The sequence below is a fragment of the Papio anubis genome, chromosome 10, assembly GCF_008728515.1.
Source record: "Papio anubis isolate 15944 chromosome 10, Panubis1.0, whole genome shotgun sequence".
NCBI lineage: Eukaryota > Metazoa > Chordata > Mammalia > Primates > Cercopithecidae > Papio > Papio anubis.
The window spans coordinates 14,990,883-15,015,479 of record NC_044985.1 but is presented as its reverse complement, the minus strand read 5'-3'; the positions used below and the strand labels follow the sequence as shown (position 1 = coordinate 15,015,479).

Sequence of the window (24,597 nt, the reverse complement as noted above, 5' to 3'; positions counted from 1 at the left end):
AAGATACAGGAAAGGTGTAACCAACGGGATGGTATGTATGTAAATGGAATTTGGAGGGCTAGTAGAGCCAAAACTATAAAAAGTTTAATTTTAGTACTGAGTCTTATATGTCTACAAGATACGTGATCTAGTATAGAATTGGAAATATAGAACTGGCATATGGGAAAGATCAGGACTTTAGTTGAATGTTTAAGAATCAATTTAGGAAAGTGTGAGTAGTAAAATAGTCACTGAAGAGCTGTGGGGGAAAAAAAAAAAAGAAAGAAAAAGGCCTACAGCTGAGTTTGGAAAGATGCCTTTGTTTAGATAGCAATTGAAAGGAAAATTTGAAGAACAAATACCAGGGCAAGGTAGTGGTTCAAAGTCAAGAGAAGAGGATTGCAAAATCCTACTGTTCATCATTGTTACACACTATGAAGTTGAGTTAGGTGGAGATTAAGCATGGGGGAAGAGCATATTGGACTTGGTTATTGCAGGTTGGTGATGATGTTGGAAGTCTGAAATTTCAGGAGAGCAAGAACTGCAGCTGCACTGCAGAAGATATAGAGAATAGCAGAATAGCATGTATGGCTGTTACAGAGAATATGGCTGTTACGGAAACCTCTCAGGCAAAAGGTTTATTGAGGCCTAGTGTGAAAGGGAAAAAACTAGGAACAGAGAAAAACACCAGACTTAATGTACTTTTTTTCTTTTCTTTTCTTTTCTTGTTTTTTTTTTTTTTTTTTTTTTTTTTTTTGAGACAGAGTCTCACTCTGTTGCCAGACTGAGGTACAGTGGTGCAGTCTTGGCTCACTGCAACCTCTGCCTCCCAGATTCAAGCGATTCTCCTGCCTCAGCCTCTTGAGTAGCTGGGATTACAGCTGCATGCCACCACAGCTAATTTTTGTATTTTTAGTAGAGACGGAGTTTCACCATGTTGGCCAGGCTTGTCTCGTTCTGCTGACCTTGTGATCCATCTCCCTCGACCTCCCAAAATGCTGGGATTACAGGCATAAGCCATCGTGCCTGGCCATACTTTTTTTTTTTTTTTAAGCAGAAATCAAAGATATTTAAGAGCTTAGAGCGCATTGACTTGTTTATAAAACAAAGCTTCTCTTTGCAAAGGAGAAAGTTCATCTCTTCCCAAAAGTCTTGGGAAACAAAGAGTGTACATGGAATGAGATCTCGAAGTAGAAATAAAGGATATTGAAGCCATTTCTAATGGCCTCAGTTTTCTCAGCTAAATATATGGATCCTAGGGCTCTTCAAAATGTGAGAAAAGTTTAACATTGTGAGCAGTGTTTTAGGAGAGTTGAATGAGGAGCCTACTGTGTTTTAATTATGAATAGCTAAATATTCTAGATTTACCATTGATAATAGTTAATTAAAGAATAAAATCTTAACTTGTTAGCTAACAAACCCTTCCTAGATTTATTTGAGCATTTCCTGTGATAGTAATTTCATTTTTTTTCACGTTTTATTTTTAATTGCCCAGTTTTTTTACTGAGTATAGTTTCTTTTAAAACGTGGACTGCTACAGAATTTTAATTGTGGATATATCAAAATAGTTTTCCATGACAATTATGTTTGGATTAAAATTTCTTAGAGAACTGATTTGCCAAGGTTTTTCCTACTTTTTGAAAACTCTTTCCCTATGTAGAGATAGATGATATGTTTATTGATTGATTTAATTTTGAAACACTGAAAGTAGGTTATCACATCAAAAGTAAATGCATACTTACATTAGCCGTTAGCAAGACCAACTACTAATATGGGGATTTTATACACATGGAAGATGAATTTTGTCAGTTTTCAACTTCTCAGAAGGCTCACAGCGTAACCTGTTAAGCAAAGCTGAGTTTATTACCTATAATAGTCAGAAAAGACAACATTTTATGAGTCCGAGTGTCCAGAAGGAGAAGTTTAGGGGGAGATATGAATAGGGTTGGAAATCTGGGTTTGAGTAGATAAGACTGAGCTTTCAATGTAAGGATCTGGTTTGGTTAGGTGCACTTCAAGATGTAATAGTTTAGGATTGGTAGACACAGAAAGGCAGGAATCTTGAAGTGAGTTGTTTGGTAGTTCAGCAATTTACCCAGTTTTAGGAGTTTAATGTTTCTAGAAACTAATTTTCAGCTATTTTCTGAAAAAGAAAAAAAAAAGTTTTTTGTTCTGATTTACACCGTTAAGTTCGTGAACAAGAACTTCCTAGAACAAATAGTAAAATGATGTGAATGTAGGCTGCCTTTGTTCTTGGTCCTGATAGATAAGGTGGATGCAGAAGTCTTAGTTCTTAATTTCAATACCACATTGAGAACTAAATTAACAATGGCAAATGCTATATTATCTGCTTTGTGTGGAAGGGGTATAAAATATAACGTTCCATTTACCTGAAAGATTTTAAATTAGGATACTATGTTTTTCTTTTTGTATGCTAAATTATGGAAGAAAGAATTGAATCGAATGACAGTAATGATAGTTAGGGATACTGCAGACTGAAAATACGTTCTTGGATCTCAGGATACATAGGCCAGATAGTGACTCTATTCTGCCATACATTTTCACATTAAAAAACATTTAGTTCTGAATAAGATTGTTTCAGAATAATTGGCTCTTAACTGTCAAAGAGCTAAAAAGGAGAAAATATTATTTAATCAAAGTACCTTGTAGATATGCATAATGTCATGTTTTAAGAATACTTCGAGTACACCTACCTTAATCTTCCCATGTTAATGCACTTAAGTCATTGATCTGATTCACTCAATTTTATTACTTAATGTTAAACAAAATATATAGTACAACGTTTAGAAACGTAGTTCCAGAATGAAGGATCACTATTAATCTAGTAGATAACTATTACTCTTAGTGACGGGAGTTTCAAAGCTGGGGGTTTCAATAGTGATTATAAATCAAACTGTAAAGTAGAATAAATATGAAATCCAGAAGACCAGATTATAAAGAACAAAACAAATCCCAAAGTGTAAGGGCAAGATGGTTTCTTTAAAAATGTTCTTTAAAAATCCTTGTCAGATTGTTAAGCTAGAGAATTACGTGTGAATTTTTAAAGTTTTCTATTAATGCAGCATGGCAGGTCTAACAGTAAAATTTGCAGGAATGTAGATCTAAAGGTATTTACTAATCTTAATTCTCTGTAGATTTTTTCTCAAGGGCCGGCAATTATCCAAAATTGACTTTTAAATAGAGGTGATATTAAGGGTGTGATGCTTTATCTTTCAAACAGAAACTGCTTCCTTCTACTTTCATTCTAAGGGAAATCATGATTAATTTTATTTCGACCACCCCTAATAACAAACTATCCATGTTTGGAATTTTCTTTCACTACTTAGAACTGTGAGATGCATGTTTCTTCTTCTCTTCTCTTGTTAGGAATGCTTGTGTGCCAAAATGCTCCTATGACTTTTTCTTTTCTCTCCTGATGCCACAGACCTCATCTCAGTTTAAAATTCTCCAGTGTGCTTGTGTAATCACCCAGTGATTTCTTCCTGTCCACTGCAAAAACCAGTTCACTGAGACCTTGGTATTGCAGTAAAGAAGAGTTTCAGTAACATGAGATTCGCCATGTGGGAGAACTGGAGTTATTACTCAATGAGTTTCCCTGAAGTCTTGGAGGTCAGGGTTTTTCAAGGAAAGTTTGGTGGGCATGGGACTAGGGAGTGGATGCTGCTGATTGGTTGAGGGAGATGCAATTATAAAAGTGTGGAAAACTGTGCACGGAGTCTACCTCTGGATGGGAGGTCACAGGACTGTTGAGTGTTGAGTCCAGGTGAGGCCAGTCTGAAAATCATCTCCAAAGACCAATCTGAGGTTCTACAACAGTACTATTTTCTATATTATCTATATATAAGGGAGTCACAAATCTTGTAAACTTTGGCCACATAACTTTTGAGCAGTAAGGGATTACAGAAACTACAGCTACATTTTAGCAGAATTCAGACCTCTTTCATAATTTCAGTTTTGTTTCCTTTCATTAGCATTACAAGGGTAGTTTCAATCCCTGAACAAGGAGGGGATGAGGTTTAGGAAGTGACTATTATGATTCTTGTTTCAAGGTTAAACTATAAACTAAATTTCACCCATGGTTAGCTTGGTCAATGCCCAAGAATGAGTGAAGACAGCCAGCCTATGAGCCTAAAAGCAAGACGGAGCCAACCATGTTAGATTTCTTTCATTATCACAATCTTTGCAAAGATGTTTTTGCCTGCCTGTTGGGAGAAAAACTACTTGTCGAGTGTTTTGTTTTGTTTTGCTATATTTATCTCCATGAAGCAATGGAAAATGGAAATTTTTCTCTTAATTTATTGAGAAAATATTGTAAGGATGATTTTGTTAGGGCATGCTATTTGGCTTCTGCTAATCCACGATGATATGTTCATCACAATCAAGAAGTGGGTCAGAGATGAGAATATTTTTAAAAATTCAAAGAGGGAATAGATGTTAGAACTCAAAGTTGAGGTTGGACTATTGATTTGAGCAAGCATTAATTGTGAGTAGGAGGACAGGAGATCAAATCAACTGGCAAGACCAAATGAGCATTACAGATGATTGGTGTTGCTGTTGAGACGTGATCATAAATATGGATGGGAAGGAAAGGGAAGACAGGAAAATAATATAAATCAAAATAAATATTTATAGTTTATGTAAATCTGTTATTTGTTCTGCATCAATAGAAAGGAAAACAGGTAAAGTTAAGGATTAAAAAAAAGAACTCAACTCCTTTTTAACTGATAACAGAAGTTCAGAAGGTGATACAAGGCCTTAATTTAAAGATCATATAGAACTATCAGTCCATACAGCCAGCCTCAGGGAGTAACTGGGAAATCCCTTCTTTATCTCCTTACTTTCCTCCTTGCTAAAAAGGCCATTTGTCTTTCCCTGTTTCCCAGGCCACAATTCCAACATGTCACTGTTCCCATGTGATTAAGGTTAAGAAGAACTACTGGCCCTCTGTGTTATTCTTGGCTCTAATAGGAGAGTCATATTGGACTATGTCTTTTGAATTAGACACTGAAGGAAACAAACTTCAGTTTTGCTAGTATTGCTTGCTTCTTGTCATATAAACTGTAGACGTAACTATTAATAATATTTAAATAATGAGAGAAGGACTCAGAAAATCTCGTTCTGCCAAAATGTCAGACACTTTTTTGTGTGTTTTTGCTGATAATCTTTGTAACTCATCATTTAGTACTTGTTTTATAAGTTTGCAAGTGACGACATTCAGTTTCTGAGATATTGTAACTTACACACATTCATTTAAGTAGTGAATCTCATCTCCATTAATATCACCTTTCTTCCAAGAATGAGCAGGAGATTAGGGATGTGTATGCAACACCATGGAAAAGGCTAGAATTGGGTAAAACTGGGTACAAAGATTGTCATTTAAAAAGAGAATATATTCAAAAATACTTTAATGTGGCTATCTTCTTTTACCTAATTTTATATATATATGTAATTATGTAGAATTACATATATGTATTTATCTCCAGAATATCCTTATATCCTGTCAGTTTTCCCTCAAGTTCGTAATTTCAGACAGAGATATTGTTAAGATGTGTTAATTTTCTGACAAACATGGCTAAACTTACCTCAAAAATATGTGAAAGCACTTATCTGAAAGAAATGCAATTATTTAAAATGAAGACATAATTCTTCTAGAATTGAAAAGGTTGATTCATTGATATAGTGGTAGCCTCAGAGATTTTGAGCTGCAATTGTGAAAGCCAGATAAAATACCACAGAACAAAGTCACAACCCAAAAGAGAATTCAAGAGACTGAATAGGAATTCAGTGTTGGTAGAAGAATCAGATCCATAAATAGGTCTGCATGAGAATGATTCAATCTGAGGAGACTTAGAACTGTATAGAGTTACAGTCAACTGGCAGCACTTTTAAGTTAAAATACTGGATCATCATCAGTAATGGCCCATTTTTTTTCTCACTGTAGAATGTGTAGCAAATTGCCCATATTTTAATTAATTTTCATTTGTTAAACTATGAACCTGAGTGAATCTCATACTAACCCCTTGTTCATTGTACAATAGACCATGTGTTAGGCGGGCTTCCTGATCTTTCAAAAGAATGAATGCCAAGTACAGAAATCTGCTTGTGTTATTGAAGGCTAAAAATGATTATTCTAATGTGTCTGTTTATTTTGCACGTTTTCTCCCCTACAGTTACTATATTACCTAGTCAATGTATTTGTCAATTGTGAATGTCTTTGTTGTTGCAGATACAGATGTGGTGTATAAAAGCGAGAATGGACATGTCATTAAACTGAATATAGAAACAAATGCTACCACATTATTATTGGAAAACACAACTTTTGTAAGTAATGAATAATTAATTACTTTCTGTGTTTCAGTACTGTTTAGAAAGCTCTCTAGATGTACATAACTCTCTATTCTTCAGCTCCAGCATTTGAAAAGCTTTTCAGGTGAAAATTGGGGCTGGAATAGCGTGAGAATCAGTAAATCTATTGATCCAAAATATCCCGTGACTATCTGCTTCATTTTCTCCCCGTTTACTTTTGTTAGTAATTGGAGAAATATTTTCATAAATAGTAATTGCTTAGAAAGAATAATTTTCCCAATATTTTATATATAACATTAGTCATACAAATGCCAAGGTTAAGAAATGGCTAGTCTAGCCTTACTTATTGTTAACTTTCCTTTCTTCTTTACTTTTCATTCTTTCTGACTTCTTTCTAGTTCTGTTGTTTTCTGGATCAGATGGAAAGGCTTTCCAAAGTTGGTCTTCAGCTGAGGTTGATGTGTTCTACTTTTAGAATTTAGGATTCTGTCAGTACCATTTCACTTATTTTGTATCACTGTTTCACCAACATGGTTTAAATTACTGTGTGTATCTATATTGGTCTTAATACACACTTTGCCTTTCTGAAAAACCTAGTACCCTAAGGTTAGGAGACTTAGCTATAATTACCTGTTTGGTAAGTGATAATGAATTACTATTGAAAATGTTGAAAATCTAGCTACTCAACACCAATGAAAAATAGTACACAGTTATTTACTTACTATTTTATTGTAATTAAAGTTTCAATAGACTGCCAATTAGATGAATTCATAAAATACAGACAAAATATATTACAGGCTCTCAGAAAACCTCCACAAAATAAAAAGATAAGCAAAGTCGTTGGCTACTTTTAAAAATGTATTCATACTTGTACACTTAAACATTTAATCTTCATTTTTATTATGGAATGGCCCTATGGAAGAAATGGACTAAGAATGTTCCGTTTAGTATTTTTACATATTAAGGAGAAAAGGACATTACAATCATTAAGTGATTATATATCATTGGGCTAAATTTAACCAGCCAACTAATGTACATTAATAATGAGGTCATCAGTCAGAAGAAAAATAATGACATTTTTGTTTTCAAACGAATTTACAGGGAATCAAAGAATAGCTACTTGGTGTGCAACTCTTTATGGTACTCATGGGATGTCAAGGATACATACAGCAGATTGCTTACTGTCCAAGAATGTGGATTTCCTTTGGGAGATAATACTAACCCTTATGGAGAATTTTAATAAACAGTATAGAGCAGTATTTACTATTTCTTCAGTGGGTGGTCCTCAGGGATACTAGAAAAAAGCCTAGAGAATCATTGAGAAATACTGTCAATAGTGGAAAATTAGCCATTAGTAAGAAGATAGGAAAGGAGAGAGAATTCCAGAATCGATAATGATGAGAAGGTATGATAATAATATACAGATTAAAGTCAGAATGAATGGATTTTTAATAAAATTAGTTTGGGGAACAAAAATGGAATGCATTTTAATTTTTGCTTTTTTTTTTCATAAAGTAACATAATGTTATGGAGATTCTAGGCCCTCAGTAGCCAAGCATTCAGGTTAGATATACTCAGTATATGAATTATTCTATTATATGACTGTGCCTTATTAAATACTCATTCATGCAAGTCAATGAGGTTTTCCCCCATCACTAATTACGTTTTTGTTTTCCATTTATTCATTACTTTTTTATTTTCCATGATACATCAAAAAAGAAACCAAAACAAACAAAACTTTTAGATTCTTATTCCATTATCTCAATTCTTTTGTTGGTACTACACAGCATCACCATCTCATATCATCGTGGTTTTACTCCATGTGCTAATTAACGCTGTTTTATCTTTGTGCTTTTGTGTTATATCTTTTTAAATCCTTTTGAGGTCTCTTTCTATTCTCCTCTATGTTGGCCATGACTCTTAATTACCACAGGGTCATATTTAGTAAATATTCTAATTTACTTATCTTCTAAGATTCATAGGCTCCGTAAGGACGTTTATGTCACAGCACAGATAATTAAGCAATTTATAAGTCCTAGAGGTATCTAAATTGAATGTGGGAGGAGGGGTTAGGGGAGTGGAAGGTGGCATCAGTTTGCAACCAGTTACCCAAAACTGAGAACAAAAATAGGAATTGCCATAATTCCAGATGATTTCAAAGGAGCTTGTTTAATCATTTTCTCCTAACTTCAAGATGGCATTATTTCATACACGTATGTTTTTAAGATTAACATTAGGCTAAAACCTGGATTTAATTTCTCTTCCAGGAAACTCTGTTGAAAAATATATTTTATTGAAACAAGTATTGCTGGTTTTTCTGTGAGCAATTATCAATATTTTAATTATAATAATAATTAATTGGATCAGATCAGTATAAAAAGCTTTGAAATGAAAGCATGACAAGTCGTTTGAGAAAATAAATATACTATTGATAAAAATGTCCTAAGAGAATGGCCTGTTCTATAGTAAGACATATTATGCTAAAATATGACTACAAATATATTTTTAAAATTAAGTAAATTTAACATCATATTATCACTTTTCAGCTTAAACACATTTTAAATATGATTACTGTGTACTTTTGGGTAGCAGACTCTATGATTAAAATAAATATTGGGCATGGTTGCCAAAATAAAAAATACTTTTTAAAAAATGAAATAATTGTGTTAAGGCATTCTTTTGGTTTGAAGGTAGGTGGATTTCTAATGAAAGGAAGAAATTAAGGGGCATATAACTTTTGAATTAGAGGATGGGAAGTAAGTGATTTAGCCTCAAAACTGCTCTTTATAATTATTGTTTGGAAATGTTATCTCTTAAAGCCAGAACTAGTTCAAACAAAAGCTCATCCACAATGACAAAATGAGGAAAATGTTTCCTAACTATTAGCTGTACTGTTTCCACTGTCAATAATTTGAATATCACCATGGTCATGGCTGAACATACCAGCAGCCGTAAATTGTTTTGTCAAATCACTTTTTGAAATTATAAGGGGGTTGTAAACATAAGTCGAAGTCCCATGTACTTAAGTATAGTTAAGATTTTAAAAATATGTATCTTTTTTGTTTTTTTAAGATACAAACTCTTGCTCTCTTGCCCAGGCTGGAATGCAGTGGTGCAATCATAACTTACTGTAGCCTTTAAACTCCTGGGCTCAGGTGAACCTCCTGCCTCAGCCTCCTGAGTAGCTAGGACCACAGGTGTGTGCCACCAGGCTCGGCTAATTTTTTAAAATATATATATATTTTTTTAAGAGATAGGGTCTCACTATGTTGCCCAGGTTCATCTTGAACTACTATCCTCAAGTGATCCTCCTCTGATGGCCTCACAAAGCACTGGGTTTATAAGCGTGGGTCACAGAGCGTGACCCCCTAAAATATATATCTTATGCATTAATATGAAAAGCAATAATTGAGAGATAAGAGTCTCATCTGAAATCTTTGAAACTCTGTAAGTCTATTTAAATACATTCTACTAAAAATAGCCATAACACAGGAAGGAAATTCATATATGGAAGCAGAATGATTCCAAGAAAAATGTTAGTTACATATTCATTGGTCTAACCGTTTACGTATATCTAGGCCATTACAAAATAGTAGGTTTGGGAAGAACCAAGGAAGATTCATTGATATATAATGCAAACAGACAGCATCAGCTGGTTTGGATGTCATCCTAGTGTTTTTGGTTTTGTTTCTTGGTTGTTTTATTTGTTGCGCTGCTGGGTATATGGAGGTGATAGATCCAACTGTGTACCACTGTGAAATCAAGGAACTTATTATTTGATTTGTGTTTGAGGAAATAGGTGCCTTATTAAACAGTAACAACAAAAAAAAAATAAACACAGTAGCACAGATAAATAATTACTTAACAAAGGCATCAAAAATTTTATCTCATAAAATTTGAGATGAGGAAATATTATCAGAAAATTTGATTGGCCATGTGGCCTCACATAATGGCCAATAGTAATGGAAAATTTGATAATTATTAGTAAGATTTGGTCTACTCAGTATCTGTTGGAATCCCAGTAGTGATAGACATCAGTAGTGTAACTAATACTGGTTAATCAGTGAAGCCACGGGAACTGTACATATCAATGTTGTGTTTTGACAGTATTATTTCTTTTTTTCTCTAGACCAGTGTTTCTCCACTGGGGGTGATTTTACTGCCAGGAGACATTTTTGATTGTCCTGAATGGATGTGAGGGGTTTGCTGTGGGAATCTACTGAGTAGAGGTCAGAAATGTGCATCCTACACTTAACACAACCAGAAATGTCAGGAGTGTAGAGTTTGAGAAACCCTGTTCTAGACAGAGATACAAGAAAAACCATGTGATAATTAGATGGCAGTTTTTTGAGGTGGGATCAAAGTAATGACTTCTAAATTGATAATTTTAAGGGAGATATTAAGCTGTGGCTTTCAGCGTCATTAGTTTCATGTACTTTTCTTCTTTTTAAGAAGAACCCTGCAAAGAAGACCAGCATGCATGAGTAGGATCATTTGACCTTGACTTCCTCTCCTGTGTGTATTGCTGAGTATAAAATAAAAGTGTGACCCAGTTTTCTTACACTTTTTGGATGATACTTCTGATTAAGACTTTTTTGTTCAGATAAGTTAGTGTCACTTATTTGGCCATTGCCAAGTTTTTTTTTACTAGGAAGTAATTGTTCCTTTTTAAGATAGAAGATAAAAACTGATGGCTACTAGGGACTCCAGTCAGCATAATTGCTTTCATTGGTGCATTGTGCTTATGAATATTTGAATCTCATCGTCTTTTGCTTGGGCATGTCCTTCCCCTCACTATAGCAGTTACCATTTCCTGTTGCTAGATACATTCATATTTATCTTATTTTTATCATCCTCTATGAAAATATTTAGATACTTATTATATCCACAGTATTTATTTAACAATGATTATTATGTTTATTTACATTATTTAGGTAATTTCCAATTCAGTCATCAAAATAGGATGTAACATTGATGTACATTCAGGGAAATGAATGGAATAATACATGTTTCAGCAAAGATTGGACAGCTTCTATATTTAGGGAAGAAAACATTGAATCTATCATAGATATTTAGGCTTTTCAAAATTTTCTGTAAGTTAGATATATGTGAAAGTGAATTCCAGCATAGCTTTAAAAGTGGTGGTCATTAAAACAGGAAAATTTGAAAGAAAATTTCTGATCCTTACTCTGGAAGTCTACTCATGCACTATTTTAATTAAAAGTGTGAGAAGAAATAGTCTTGTTGCCTCTAAGTGTTTGCAAGTATGACAGGATTACCCTGCAATTTCAAACAGTTATTCATACAGTTCTCCATAGGATTAAAGGGCTAAAATTGACTACTGCATTATTATTTTTTACCCTAAATTACCATTATGAAGGATCTAGAAATTATATTCAACTAATGTATTCATGAGGACAAAGTATCTCAGATGGTATGACCATTTTATTGTCAATAATGATAGTGTTATTAATAAATCTACATTCATAGCCATTTAATTATTATGTATATTGTTAAATGAGTGAGTCATCCTTATAAACAAAACTATCTAAGTAATATATAAACAAAATTATCTAAGTAATATAAAAATACATAACTAAATTGTTTTCTTCAGATAGGAATAAAATTATGACAAAAATAAATTAGATGACACTTGTTTAATTATATGAGCTAGAACTTGGTTCAATTTTGTCTGATAGACCCTCTTAGATATATGCGATAAAAAGATTACAATTCCAGTGTTGATTTTTTAGAAGATTCTTATTTAGTCTCTTTGGAGCTGGAGGTGTCAGACAGGATGTTGGAAACCAACAGGCAGCTAGATTTGTAACAACTGTTTGCAATCGTTTTGGAATTTGGCTTTCTGAGAGGTCAGCTCTCTGACTTGTATCCAGGACCAGTCAGTCCATTTTGAGGAAGTCAAGGCTCTCGCTTAAATATTTGATGGATATTTCTGCCCTTCATATTCTTTCTGAATAATTTTATATATTGCTGTCTCCCACTCATGGAAAGCCAATTAGAAATTTTAAAAAATATTAGTCAAAGGATACAAAGTGTCAGACAGAAGGAATAATAAGCTTTTGAGAAACACAGCAGGGTGACCAGAGTTAATAATAATGTATTGTGTATTTCAAAATTACTGAGAATAAATTTCAAATGTCTTACTATGAAAAGATGGGTATGTGAGGTGATGAATGTGTTAATTAGCTTGATTTAATCATTTCACATTGTGTATTCATCCATATATAGCAAAACATCACATTTTACCCCATAAATATATACAATTATAATTTATAAATTAAAATTATTAATAAGAAATTTTATAAAATAATAAAACAGTGGTTTTATTAATTTATGATGGAACTTTTATGAAGCAAACAAAATACATTTTCAAGAAACTTTTCAAGCTTTTGGAGTTGATGATAAAAAAATAATTTTTTCCCTCTTTCGATCTTTCAGAATACTTCAGTTTACACAGCTTTGATGATGTAGAACTATGCATTGCCAAAACTGCAGCCCATCCACACTCTACATTATATAATACAGATATTTTAATAGTATGTTGGAAATATATTAAATTAGTATTTTGGTTTGCTTGTGAAACATGCATGAGCATTCAAGGAAGTTCAGTTTTTGGTAAACATCAAATGACAATGACAGCTCATTATAGAACTAGAAAGCATTTTCCCTGTCTCCTACTTCAGTTTAAATTAAAAAAAAAAAAAAAAAACAGTGGAGACCCAGAGAAATAAAGAGACTTGTTAAATATATCTAGTGTAGTCTTGAGACTAGGACAAACATTTCTTGACTCCTAATCCAGTGTTGTTTTTAATATTACTAGCTGAGAATTCCATTCAAAATACCTTTTAAATACATTTAAGAATAAATAACAATCCTTTAGTTTTTTAATATATAAAAATAGTCTATGTTTATTTGTGGAATTTTTACTTAAACCTTTTAGAAAAGATGCTTAAATTAAATATATATATGTTTATATGTATTTATTCATATGTTCACATAATACAGATAGATGATAGATACCTACATATAGATCTATGTATATATGCAAATATTGATCTATCTCTATCAGTCAATCAAACAGTCTATCCATTTTACTACCAGATAATCAGGAAGGAAACATCATATAGTGAGTGGAAAAGAGGAAAACTGTAAGTGTGGTTTACATGGCTTTGTTTGCCTTAACTTGTCTGAAGTCATATTTGTTTTTAACATGTTTTAAATATTGTGATGACTATAACCTGTGTCGTCACTGTTTCCATCCATATGTTTTCAATTCTTGTTGAACTACTGCCTCGTGAACAAAGGATAACAACCTTGGCTGCATTACACACACACACACACACACAACTACCACCAAGCAAGCAGCACCTATTGTTACGAACTACTACTCTACTTCTCTTCTTTCCCCTGATATATCTGGCTGAAATAATCTAGTTTATATTTGAATTTCTTCAGTCTCTTAGAAACTTGTAGAGATTTTTCTGCCTCTCCATCTTTATAATATTTCTGCTTCATTGTTGAAATGACTCATTATGTCTTATTACTTTATTAATTTATTTGCCAACTGTTGTTTGGACCCCTGTTGTGTGTCAGATAATATTCCAGATTCTGGGAATACAATGGCAAAGCAAGTTTGTCAGACTGACAATAAATAAGTCATTCATTGAAAGTACAAGAAAATGTTAGCTAGTAAATTTAAATCCTTGTTGAAAAATAACATAGGGTGAGGTCTAGAGAATGATTAGGTGCTTAGGAAAGACTCGCTATGGAGGTAACATTTCAAGGTCAAGTCGAAGAGTTGTGTAGGTTCCAAGGCCAGTAATTACAAAGAACATAGGATTAAAACTATATAGATCTATTCCAAGAACAGAAAATATATAAGTGGTGGACATGGGTGGAGAATGGTACAAGATGAACTCAATAAGATAACTAGGGGAAAGATTTATATTGAGTTTTGTAGGTCAAGGTTTTATTTTGTGAGCAATAGGCACACTTTGAAGAAAGAAGGTGGCAATGTCTGAGTCATATCTTAAAAGTACACTCTGCCAATTATATGGAGAGCACTTTCTAGGGATACTAAAGTAGAAATGGAGAGACCATTCTAAAGGCTATTGCAGTGATACAAATAAGACAAGATGCAGGGCTTGAACTATGTACAAGGATGCTAATGGAGAAGGTAAAAGGTGGGTGGAGGATTTGCTTGGAGATAAAATGGGCAGGGCTTTGTTGGTTAATTACCTTCAACCTGTTGGAAATAGAGGAATCAACATCATCTCCTAGGTTTTAAATGTCATTAAATGGTAATTCTATTTTGAATATTTTGCCACAATTTTTGACAATAGAATCTATTTCATGGTTAGTTCTTATATGTACATGTTGATGCATGTTTTCTATGTATAACAGTGTAACAGAGGAATTTTTAGAAGCCTGGCTGAAAAAAAATCTTGAAATAAAATTAACAAATTTATAATACATAGAACATAGACATGCAATCCATTATCTCTTGGGGCTTAAAATATATTATATTGCCTATGATTATTTGATTGAATTACTCCATTATATTTTATATGCTCTTTCTGTCCCAACCACAACTACAGCTGAAGATACAATAGAAAGAAAATAGGAGAGCTCCTGCCATAAAGATCTCATTATGTATTAAGGGATATATGCACTAATCAAATAATTAGACACATAAATATTTACAATTTATGATATAGAATAACTGTGAAGTTTAGGAATATAAGAATGAAAGTTAAATATTGCTTTTACTTTTATTGCTTAATATCCATGTCAAAATTTATAATGCATTAGCCATATCTGTTTTAAAGAAGTCACAGAAAGCTTCCCTAAAGAAATGAAGATGAGCCGGGCTCAATGGTTCACGCTTGTAATCCCAGCACTTTGGGAGGCTGAGGTGGGCGGATCATAAGGTCAAGAGATTGAGGCCATCCTGGCCAACATGCTGAAACCCCATCTCTACTAAAAATACAGAATTAGCTGGGCATGGTGGCATATGCCTGTAGTCGCAGCTACTCAGGAAGCTGAAGCAGGAGAATTGCTTGAACCCGGAAGGTGGAGGTTGTAGTGAGCTGAGATCACGCCACTGCACTCCAGGCTGGCGACAGAGCGAGACTTCACCTCTAAATAAATAAATAATAAATAAATAACTAATAAGAAATGAAGATGACTGCAGATAAGTTGACTAAGCAAGAATATGGTTTGAGCATAGTGGGACAGGCATGAAGCATGGAGTATTAGAAACAAAGAATGCCATGGTAGTGGGAGCAGCACAAGGAAGGGGGAAACAGGGTAGAGAAATAAGTAGTGGCCACATCATGCGGGTCATGGTGCTGAATTTTGAAAAATGATCAGATTTGCTTATGGAAACAAATGTATTCCTGTTGAAATGAGAGAGTAAGTTAAAATTGAAAGTTGTGGCTCGAGAGGAGATAAATAAGACACTATTGGATGGCCTAGGCTTGAGATTATAAGCAAATGGACTTAGGCAGTGGCAGCAGAGAAGTGAAAGATTTGAACGATAATAAGTAAAAATAAAAAGAAAGTAACAGAATAAGAATATTGTGGTTGGGGATGGGGGTTAGAATGATGTATCAGGGATAATTCTTGAGATTTTGGTTGTATGAGTTAATTGAAAGGGGAGTTAATCACTGAGATGGGGAATTCTGTGTGAGAACCAGGTTTGAGCATATAGTTAGATGAAAATGTCTGTTAAACAGCATTTAGTAACCTAAATGGGGAAATCTATCAAACAATATTTAGGGTATCACATTTCTTAATTCAAATGTAAAAAATAAACCTTTAAATTAAAAATAGTCTCCACTTCTAGGTGGAGGTTGCAGTGAGCTGAGATTGCGCCACTGCACTCCAGCCTGGGCGACACAGCAAGAATCCGCCTCAAAAAAAAAAAAAAAAAAAAAAGTCTCCACTTCTTAAAAAGAAGGAGCAGAGTTGTGGATCAGATGGTAATTCTGTATTAGCAGTTTGAAGAACTTCTAAGGTGGTTGCATGGATTTGCCTTCCCAGCAATGATATAAGAGGGGACTGATTTCTTCACATCTCTGCAAACCGAGTTCTTACCTATTTGATTTTAACCATTTTAGTGGGTGTGAAGCATTATCTCGCCATGGCATTTATTTGTATTCCCTTAATTTGTTGATGATATTGAGGATCTTTTCATGTGCTTCTTGATCATTTCTGTATCTTTGACGGAGAAATCTCTTTTCAAATTCTTTGCCCACTTTTTATTGAGCTCTTTTCTTTTCAATTGCTCAATTGTAAGATTTTTTCCATATATTAAAAATCAAGTTCCTTGGCAGATAAATAAGTTTGAAATATTTTCTTCCAGGTATGTTGTCTTTCACTTTCTGGTTGGTGTCTTTTGATGCACCAGATTTAAATGTTGATAAAGTCAAATCTATTTTTTCTTTAGTTTTCTATACATTGTTAATTTAGACTAACTTCTTTTTGTGTGTTTGAGAACATAATAGATTTTAATTCCTATGTTTAGTTCCATTATACATTTTGAGCGGATTTTTTAATATGATGTGAGGAAGGAGGTCCACGTTTATTCTTTTACATGACGACATACGGTTGTCCATGTAACATTTTTGAAAATATTTTTTTTTCTGTTGAATAATTTTGACACCCTTCTCAAATGTCAGTTGACCATAAATATATGGTTTTGTCTCAGGATTCTCTATTCTATATGTTTTTCCGTAGGTCAGTAGTTCAGTCCTGACTACTGTAGCTATGTAGTGAGACTTGTAACCAAGATGTGTGAGCGATTGTACTTTCGTCTTCTTTTTCAAAATTGGATTTCTGTGTCCCTTTCATTTCCATATAAATTTTAAGATTAACTTGTAAAATGTGCAAACAAAGTCAAAGGAAGCTAAGACTTTTGATAGTGATTATATTGCTTATGTAGATCAATTTGGAAAATATTGCTATCCTAACAAGGTTCTGATCTATAGATGTACAATGTCTTTTGATTTATTTAGATTTTTAAAAATTGCTTAAAAGGTTGTGTTGTATTTTTCCATCTAAAAGTCTTATACTTTTATTGTTAAATTTGTTCCTAGGTATGTTATTGCTTTTGTGGCCATTACAAATGGAATTGCCTCCTCCATTTCATCTTTACATTGTTTGCAGCTAGTGTATAGACATGTAATGATTTTTGTGAATTGATCGCTTATCCTGCCACATTGCTGAATTTGTTTAATAGTCCAGGCTGTTTATACTCATAAGGGGTTATCAGTCTGTAGCTTTTTCCTTTTTTCTAATTATGTCTTTGTCTGATTTTGATATCAAGATAATATTCGCCTAGTAGAATAAGTAGCAAATTGTTTCCTCCTGTTATTTTTTGGAAAAGTTTGTGAAGGATTTTTTTTTTTTTTTAATGTTTCATGGAACTCACCAATGATACCATTATGGCCTAGGCTTCTTTTTCGCAGGAAGTTTTAAATTTATTTCATCTATCCTTTTACATGTTATAAGCCTATTCCAAATATATATTTCTTCTGAAATGTATGTCTTTCTAAGACCATCTTGTTTTGATCTAAATAACTGAATTTGTTGATAAACAATTTTATAATATTCTGTTATATGTTCACTTCTGTAAGGTTGGTACTGATGCCTCTTCTTTCATGCCTGATTTTAGTAATTTGAATCTTTTTATTTTTTGTCATCCATCTATCTAGAGGCTTGCCAATTTTTTTTTTTTTCTTTTCCAGGAAAAAACTCTTAGCCTTATTCATTTTCTCCATTTTTTTTTTTTTTAGCCCAGATGTAACTTATTTCCACTTAAGCTTTACTATTTCCTTCCTTCTGCTTCTTGTGTTTAGTTTTCTTGTTTTTTTCCTAACTTCTTTAGGTAGAAATTTAAGCTACTAATTTGAGATATTTATTTTCTTCTTCCCGTTTTTTCTTCTTTCTTCTTCTTCTCTTCTCCTTCTTATTCTTTTTTTATTATTTTTTTTTTCAGGGTCTCACTCTGTCACCCAGTCTGGAGTGTAGTGGCACAATCATATCTACTGCAGCCTCAACCTCCCAGGCTCAAGTGATCCTCCCATCTAAGCCTCCTGAGTATCTGGGACTATAGATATGTGCCACCATGCCCAGCTAAATTTTTTTTTAAATTTTTTTGTCAAACTGTGGTCTCACTGTTTCCTAGGCTGATCTTGACCTTCTGGGCTCAAGTGATCCTCCTGTCTTGGCCTCCCAAACTGTTGGGATTACATATGTGAGTCACTACACAAGACTTCCTCCCTCCTTTCCTCTCTCCCCTCTTTCCTTCCTTCCTTCCTGCCTACCTTTTTTTTCTTTTCTTCTCTTCTCTTTTTCTTTCTTTTCTTTTGACAAAGTCTCACTCTGTTGCCCAGGCTGGAGTGCAGTGGTGTGATCATGGCTCACTGTAGTCCCAATCTCCCAGTCTTACGCAATCCTCCCACCTCAGCCTCCTGAGAAGCTGGGACTACAGGCATGAGCCACCACATCTGACTACATGTTTAATTTTTTGTTAGGTAGTGTCTCACTATGTTGCCCAGACTGGTTGTAAATGACTCACCCCAAGCAATCCTCCCACCTAGGCCTCCCAAAGGGAGGATTACAGACATGAGCCACCATATATGGCCTGGGATTACAGATATGAGCTAGCACACTGAGCCCTTGTCTTTTTTTTTTCATTCTTTCATTTCTTTTCTTCTTTATTTTTTTCCTCTTTACTTTCTTTCTCTCTCTTTTGTTCCTAATATAGATTTTTATAGCTAGTCATTTCCCTGTAAGCTCTTCTTTAGCTATATATCATAAATTTTGGTATTTTGTGTTTTCATTTTCATTCTTCTCAAGTCATTTTATTATTTCACTTGTTATTTATTTCTTGATTCATTGGTTATTTAGGTAACTGTTGTTTAGTATCTATATATTTGTGAATTTCCCAAATTGCCTTCCATTATTGATTTTTAATATAATTTCATTTTGGTCAAATAACATACTTTTATAATTTCAATACTTTTCTATTCATTGAAACTTGCTTTATGGCCTAACATATGATCTCACCTAGAAAATATTTCATGTGGACCTCATAAGTTTGTATGTATTGTCTGCTAGCATTTTCTGTCTGTAAGATCTTTTTGCTTTATAATGTTGTTTGTCTTCTATTTTATTATTGATGTTCTGCCTACTGGTTCTATCCATTGCTGAAATCAAGCTGTTTAAGTCTCCAACTATTTATTATTAAATTGTTTATTTTCCCTTTCAATTCTTTTTTTATAAAAATAAATTTTTGTTTCATATATTTGTGAGCTCTGTTATTTGCATACATATTTACAATTGTTTTGTTTTCCTGATAGAATGGCCCTTTTATTATTACATAATTTATATCTTTGTCTCTAGTAAGAGTTTTTGCCTTATAGTGTATTTTGTTTGATGTTAGTGAAACCATTCTATCCTTCTTTTGTTTACCACTTTCATGGTATACCTCTCTCACCTTTTCATTTTAAACTTACTAGTGTTTGAATTTAGAATATATCCTTTGTATACAGCATATAATTAGATTATTTTTAAAAATTATCCTGTCAACCTCTACATTTTGATTCATGTGTTTATTTTCATTAAATGCAATTATTAATAAGGTAGAACTGATATTAGCCACTTATTTAATAATATTTGTTTTCTACAGATCATATGTCATTTTTATTTCTCTATTCTTGGATTTCTCACTCCTTTTTTGTTAGATATTTTCTGCTGTACCTTTTATGTTTGTTATTGTTCCTTTTTACTGTATTTTTTGTTATTTAGCCATTGCCTTGTAACTTACAACTAGCATCTTATTTTAGAATAATGTTGTTCAGATAAAATACTAATTTAATTTCAATGGTATACAAAAATTACTCCCATTTCATTTCATGTTTTTCACCCCTTCGTACTATAATTGTCATACGAGTTCTATCTTTATATGTTATAACCCAATCAATGCACTTTTATAATTATTGTTTTTATGCAGGTATGTTCTAAAACAAGTACGATAAGAAAGGAGTTACAAGCAAATATGTTTATGCTGTCTTTCATAATAACTGTGTGGATACTTTTACTAGGTCATTTTATTTCTTCGTGTAGTTTCAAGTTACTATTTATTGTCATTTCATTTCAGCCTGAAGGACTTTTTCCTTTAGTGTTTTCTTAGAGCAGGGCTAATAGTAACAAATTCTCTCAGGTTTTGTTTATTTAGAAATGACAATTTCTCCTTCCTTTATGAGAGAAATTTTAGCTAAATATAGAATTCTTTGTTGACAAGCTTTTTCTTTTAATGCTTTGAAGATGTCAACCTAAATCTCTTCTGGCCTCTGTGGTTTCTTGGGAGAAGTCAGCTGTTATCATAATTGAGGGTTCCTTGTATGTGATGTTATAATTTTAGTGCTGTTTTCATTAATTTCTCTTTGTCTAAGTTTTGTCAACTTGACTATGATGTATCTATGTGAGGATCTTTTTGAGTAGAATTTTTTGAGTAGAAACTTGGAATTTTTTGAACTTCTTGAGTGTATATATTATGTTTTATCAAATTGAGACGTTTAGAGTCATTATTTTTTAAAATTTGTTTCTACTTATTTCTCCTTTTCTTCTCTGTAGTCTTTATGGTTTTCCATCTTTTTAAATATTGGATATGTCTCACTCTATACATTATTTATATGTGTCTCCTAAAATAGTGCCTTTAAATTGTAATTTTAATAAAATATGGTCTAATAGTCTAAGTATTACTCTCAGTGTCTTCCAGTGATGTCTTTAGAAAGTAGATAATGAAAATACATATTGTAAAATATAAATGTTTACACTATCTGATATGAGAGTCATTAGATAACATGTGGCTACTTAAATTTATTTTTTAATTAATTAAAATCATATAAAATTTAAAATTCCATCTTTCAGTCACACTAGCCACATTACAAGTTTTCAATAGCTAAATGAAATCAACAGCTACTACATTGGACAGCATAGAGATAAAACATTTTCATCATCACAAAAATTTCTGTTAGACAGAACTGTCACAGATGTACATATAATAAAATATTCCCCCTTCATCACTCAGTACCCATTTTTGAATGCAGCCATGTAAATATTTGTATCGTCAGAAATCTTCTACAGAAATATGTTTGTCTATATCTTCATGGATCTATACATAAACAATATAGTATTCTATAATATATACATTTATATGTGTATATGTAAGTGTGTATGTCTACAGTATATTTAATTTCAACAGTACATATGGTCTACACTTTTATCCACTTAGTAATGTATCTTGAAGAGCTTTTTATATGAACACTTTTAAAACAAAAAAAGTAATAGCACCATAAAATGTTCTTGTATGATGTATTACCACTTGCTTAAATATTTTTCTATTACATTACTGCTCCAAAACAAAGAAACCAACAGCAAAGCAGGCATATTTCAAATATATATGTAGGCTAGATATATTCCAGTGTATTGGTGAGTCAAAGAAAGTTTATATTGCAATTTATTAGATAGTATCAAATTTCATTAATCAAACCCACCAATAGTATATGATACTGTCTGTTAATCCACTCTTCCTGTTGTTGGGTATTGTTGAAGCTTTTAATTGTTTTCGATTTGGCTGATGAAAGATAGAATTTAATCCTCATGTTGATTCACAATTATTTAATTATGAGAGAGGTTGAGAATCATCCTTTTATATGTGCACTGGCCATTGTTGTTTTCTGGTGTTTGAATTCCTGTGCATAAGCCTTTCATATTGGGACTTTGCAAATGGAACTCATAGCAGGAACATTAAAACAAATTGTACTTAGTTTTAATCTAACTGGAATGATTCTTTCATTAATATCTGTAAAATCAATTGAAAGGATGTTCTGTGTTTCACATCTCTTAATAAACCTTTATCTGTTTTCAACTGGCCTGAAAGAAGAAATGAATGACTGTAAAGGAAGAGAGAACAATGGGAGAGGTTGTGAGTAAATGTCTATAATTAACTCATACAGTTATAAACACCTGTTTAATAAAAATTGGAGGAATCATCTACCCCATAAGAGTTGGAAATCTTACCCCTAAATTTTCCTTCAGTTTTTAAAATGAAATAAAATTAATAAATAAAACGAAAAATAAACACGCACACTGAACACCTTCTTCCAGCCTTAGGCTTAATTCAGTCTCTATTTGGACATCTAAAAACATGCAGAAAACTGATTTATCTTAGCATTCTACACACTTCACCAAACAAACAAACAAAAACCACGAAGCTATTAGTGAATATTTCTGAGAAAGTGGACAAGAAAAGGCTTTTGGATTTGGGCCATAAAAACGCAAGTTTAGTACATGACAACTCAACTAGTGAATGTCTGCCTCAGCTCCTAAGCACAGTTGAGGAGCTCAGCAATGTTTGCAGCTGTACTTGGGAGACAATAAAAGAGAACTCTGTTCTTCAGAGCTTGAGATTTGGCTCAAGACATTGAATCTGGAGGCAGCTCTTGATTGTTTCTTATTGTCATTGTCACTAAATTTGGCTCGATTTTATAGGCCTTCTTTCTTTCCCCAACTAAGCAGAAAGCACCACCAGGGATGTAAATCTAAAATTATTCTTTTCCTTTATTATTGTTATTTGCTTTGGCACGGAAGGGTCGTTTATGGTATGTCCGCTTATCAAAAGGATACTGAGAAATGAGCAGGAAACAGCAAATCAATCTATTATTAGGAGTCCTGAACATGAGATGTAATGCTACACCCGTTAATATATTTAAGAAATACTGATATTCTAAGCCGAAAACCCGAGCCTTGTTATTCTTTTTTTTTTTAAAGTGAATTGCACATTCAGAATCTTCTTAATTGTCATTTCCTTATATTTTTTGTTGCTTGCATCCTATATCTATTATAATTTCATGTTAAAATTAGAGGACCGAGATATTTTAGCATATCAATATGCTAAGTTCTAAATTATAAAGACATAATGGAAACTATTAGTTAACTTAGAAAATGTTAATGTAATTAATATGTAAAAACTCTTTCAAATCAATTGAAAAGGAACAGAAAATATAAATGGACTTTCTATCAAAAAATTGTTGATAAAAAAGAAAAGCTGCTTAACATAATTCACAAACAGGAGTATTTATCAACAAGAAGATAGTATTTTTCACATATCCTATTGGCAAAGCTTAACCCTGATGTTACCATGTATTGGAAAGACTGTGGAATAACAGAGCCTCTTACTCATTGATAGCGAGAATGTCATTTGTGTTTTTACTTTGGGTATAATTTCGTCATTATTGTGTAAAGTGTAACATTCACATGCCCTGCAACCTAAAAATTCCTTCCTGGTATATACCATAAGGAAGCAATTGCACGTGTATATCAGGAAACAAGAACAGGGAGGTTTATTCAGTCACAGTTGCAAACAACTACTGGTCTCCTCAACTGTGCTTAGGAGCTGTTAATGGATATTTCTGACAAAATGATGTGTATAAAGCATGACTTCCAACCTTGGAGAATTAAAGTGCAAGTAAATGAACACTCAACTTTTAAATTAATTCACTATGTAAATTATTTTTTTACCCTTGGATTTCTGGTTAATGTCTAACTTAGTTTGCTTTGATACGTAGGTATGTTTGCCTATATGATGTATAATTTAATCTTAGTTGGTCTTGAACTTTTGAAAGAGGCATCAGGCAGTCCATGATCTTCTTATACTTCCCTTTATCACTCAGCATTTTGTTACTGATTCATGCATATTTGCATTTAACCTATAGTTCAGTTATTTTTAAAAGATACTCTATTTTTATGTCATTATCATGGTTATATGATGTGCTATTCTCTACATATATTGCTATATATCTATTGTTTATCTTATATTTAAATTTAATTGGGAATTAAATTTTTAATTGCTCAATCTATCATGAATGACAATATGTGAAGAGACAAAAGCTGTGATTAATCCAATTCAAGAGAGAAAATGATAAGGATAAAGTAGATATCTGTCTTATCTATTAATTCATATTTGTCTTATCTACTAAATAGATATCTGTCTTATCTACTAGTTCATTTTGTATTGCTGTAAAGGAATATCTGAGGCTGGGTAATTTACATAAAAGATGTTTATTTGGCTCATGGTTCTGCAGACTGTGCAAAAAGCGTGGCCCTAGCATCTGCTTTTCATGAGGGCTTCTAGTTGCTTTATTCATGGTGGAAGGTGAAGAGTAGCCTGCATGTGCAGAGATAACATGGTGAGAAAGG

The 24,597-nt window shown here is 32.9% G+C and overlaps 1 protein-coding gene across 6 annotated transcripts in view; it reads left to right on the top strand.

Moving 5' to 3' along the window:
• The window catches only part of DPP10 (dipeptidyl peptidase like 10), a 1,394,248-nt gene that overhangs the window by 1,032,757 nt on the left and 336,894 nt on the right, over positions 1-24,597 (top strand). For all 6 annotated transcript variants that reach the window (XM_017947907.2, XM_017947910.3, XM_017947911.3 and 3 more), the window contains exon 4: positions 6,227-6,321. In XM_017947907.2, coding sequence (XP_017803396.2) covers positions 6,227-6,321 — 95 coding nt within the window. The remainder of the gene's footprint in view (positions 1-6,226; positions 6,322-24,597) is intronic.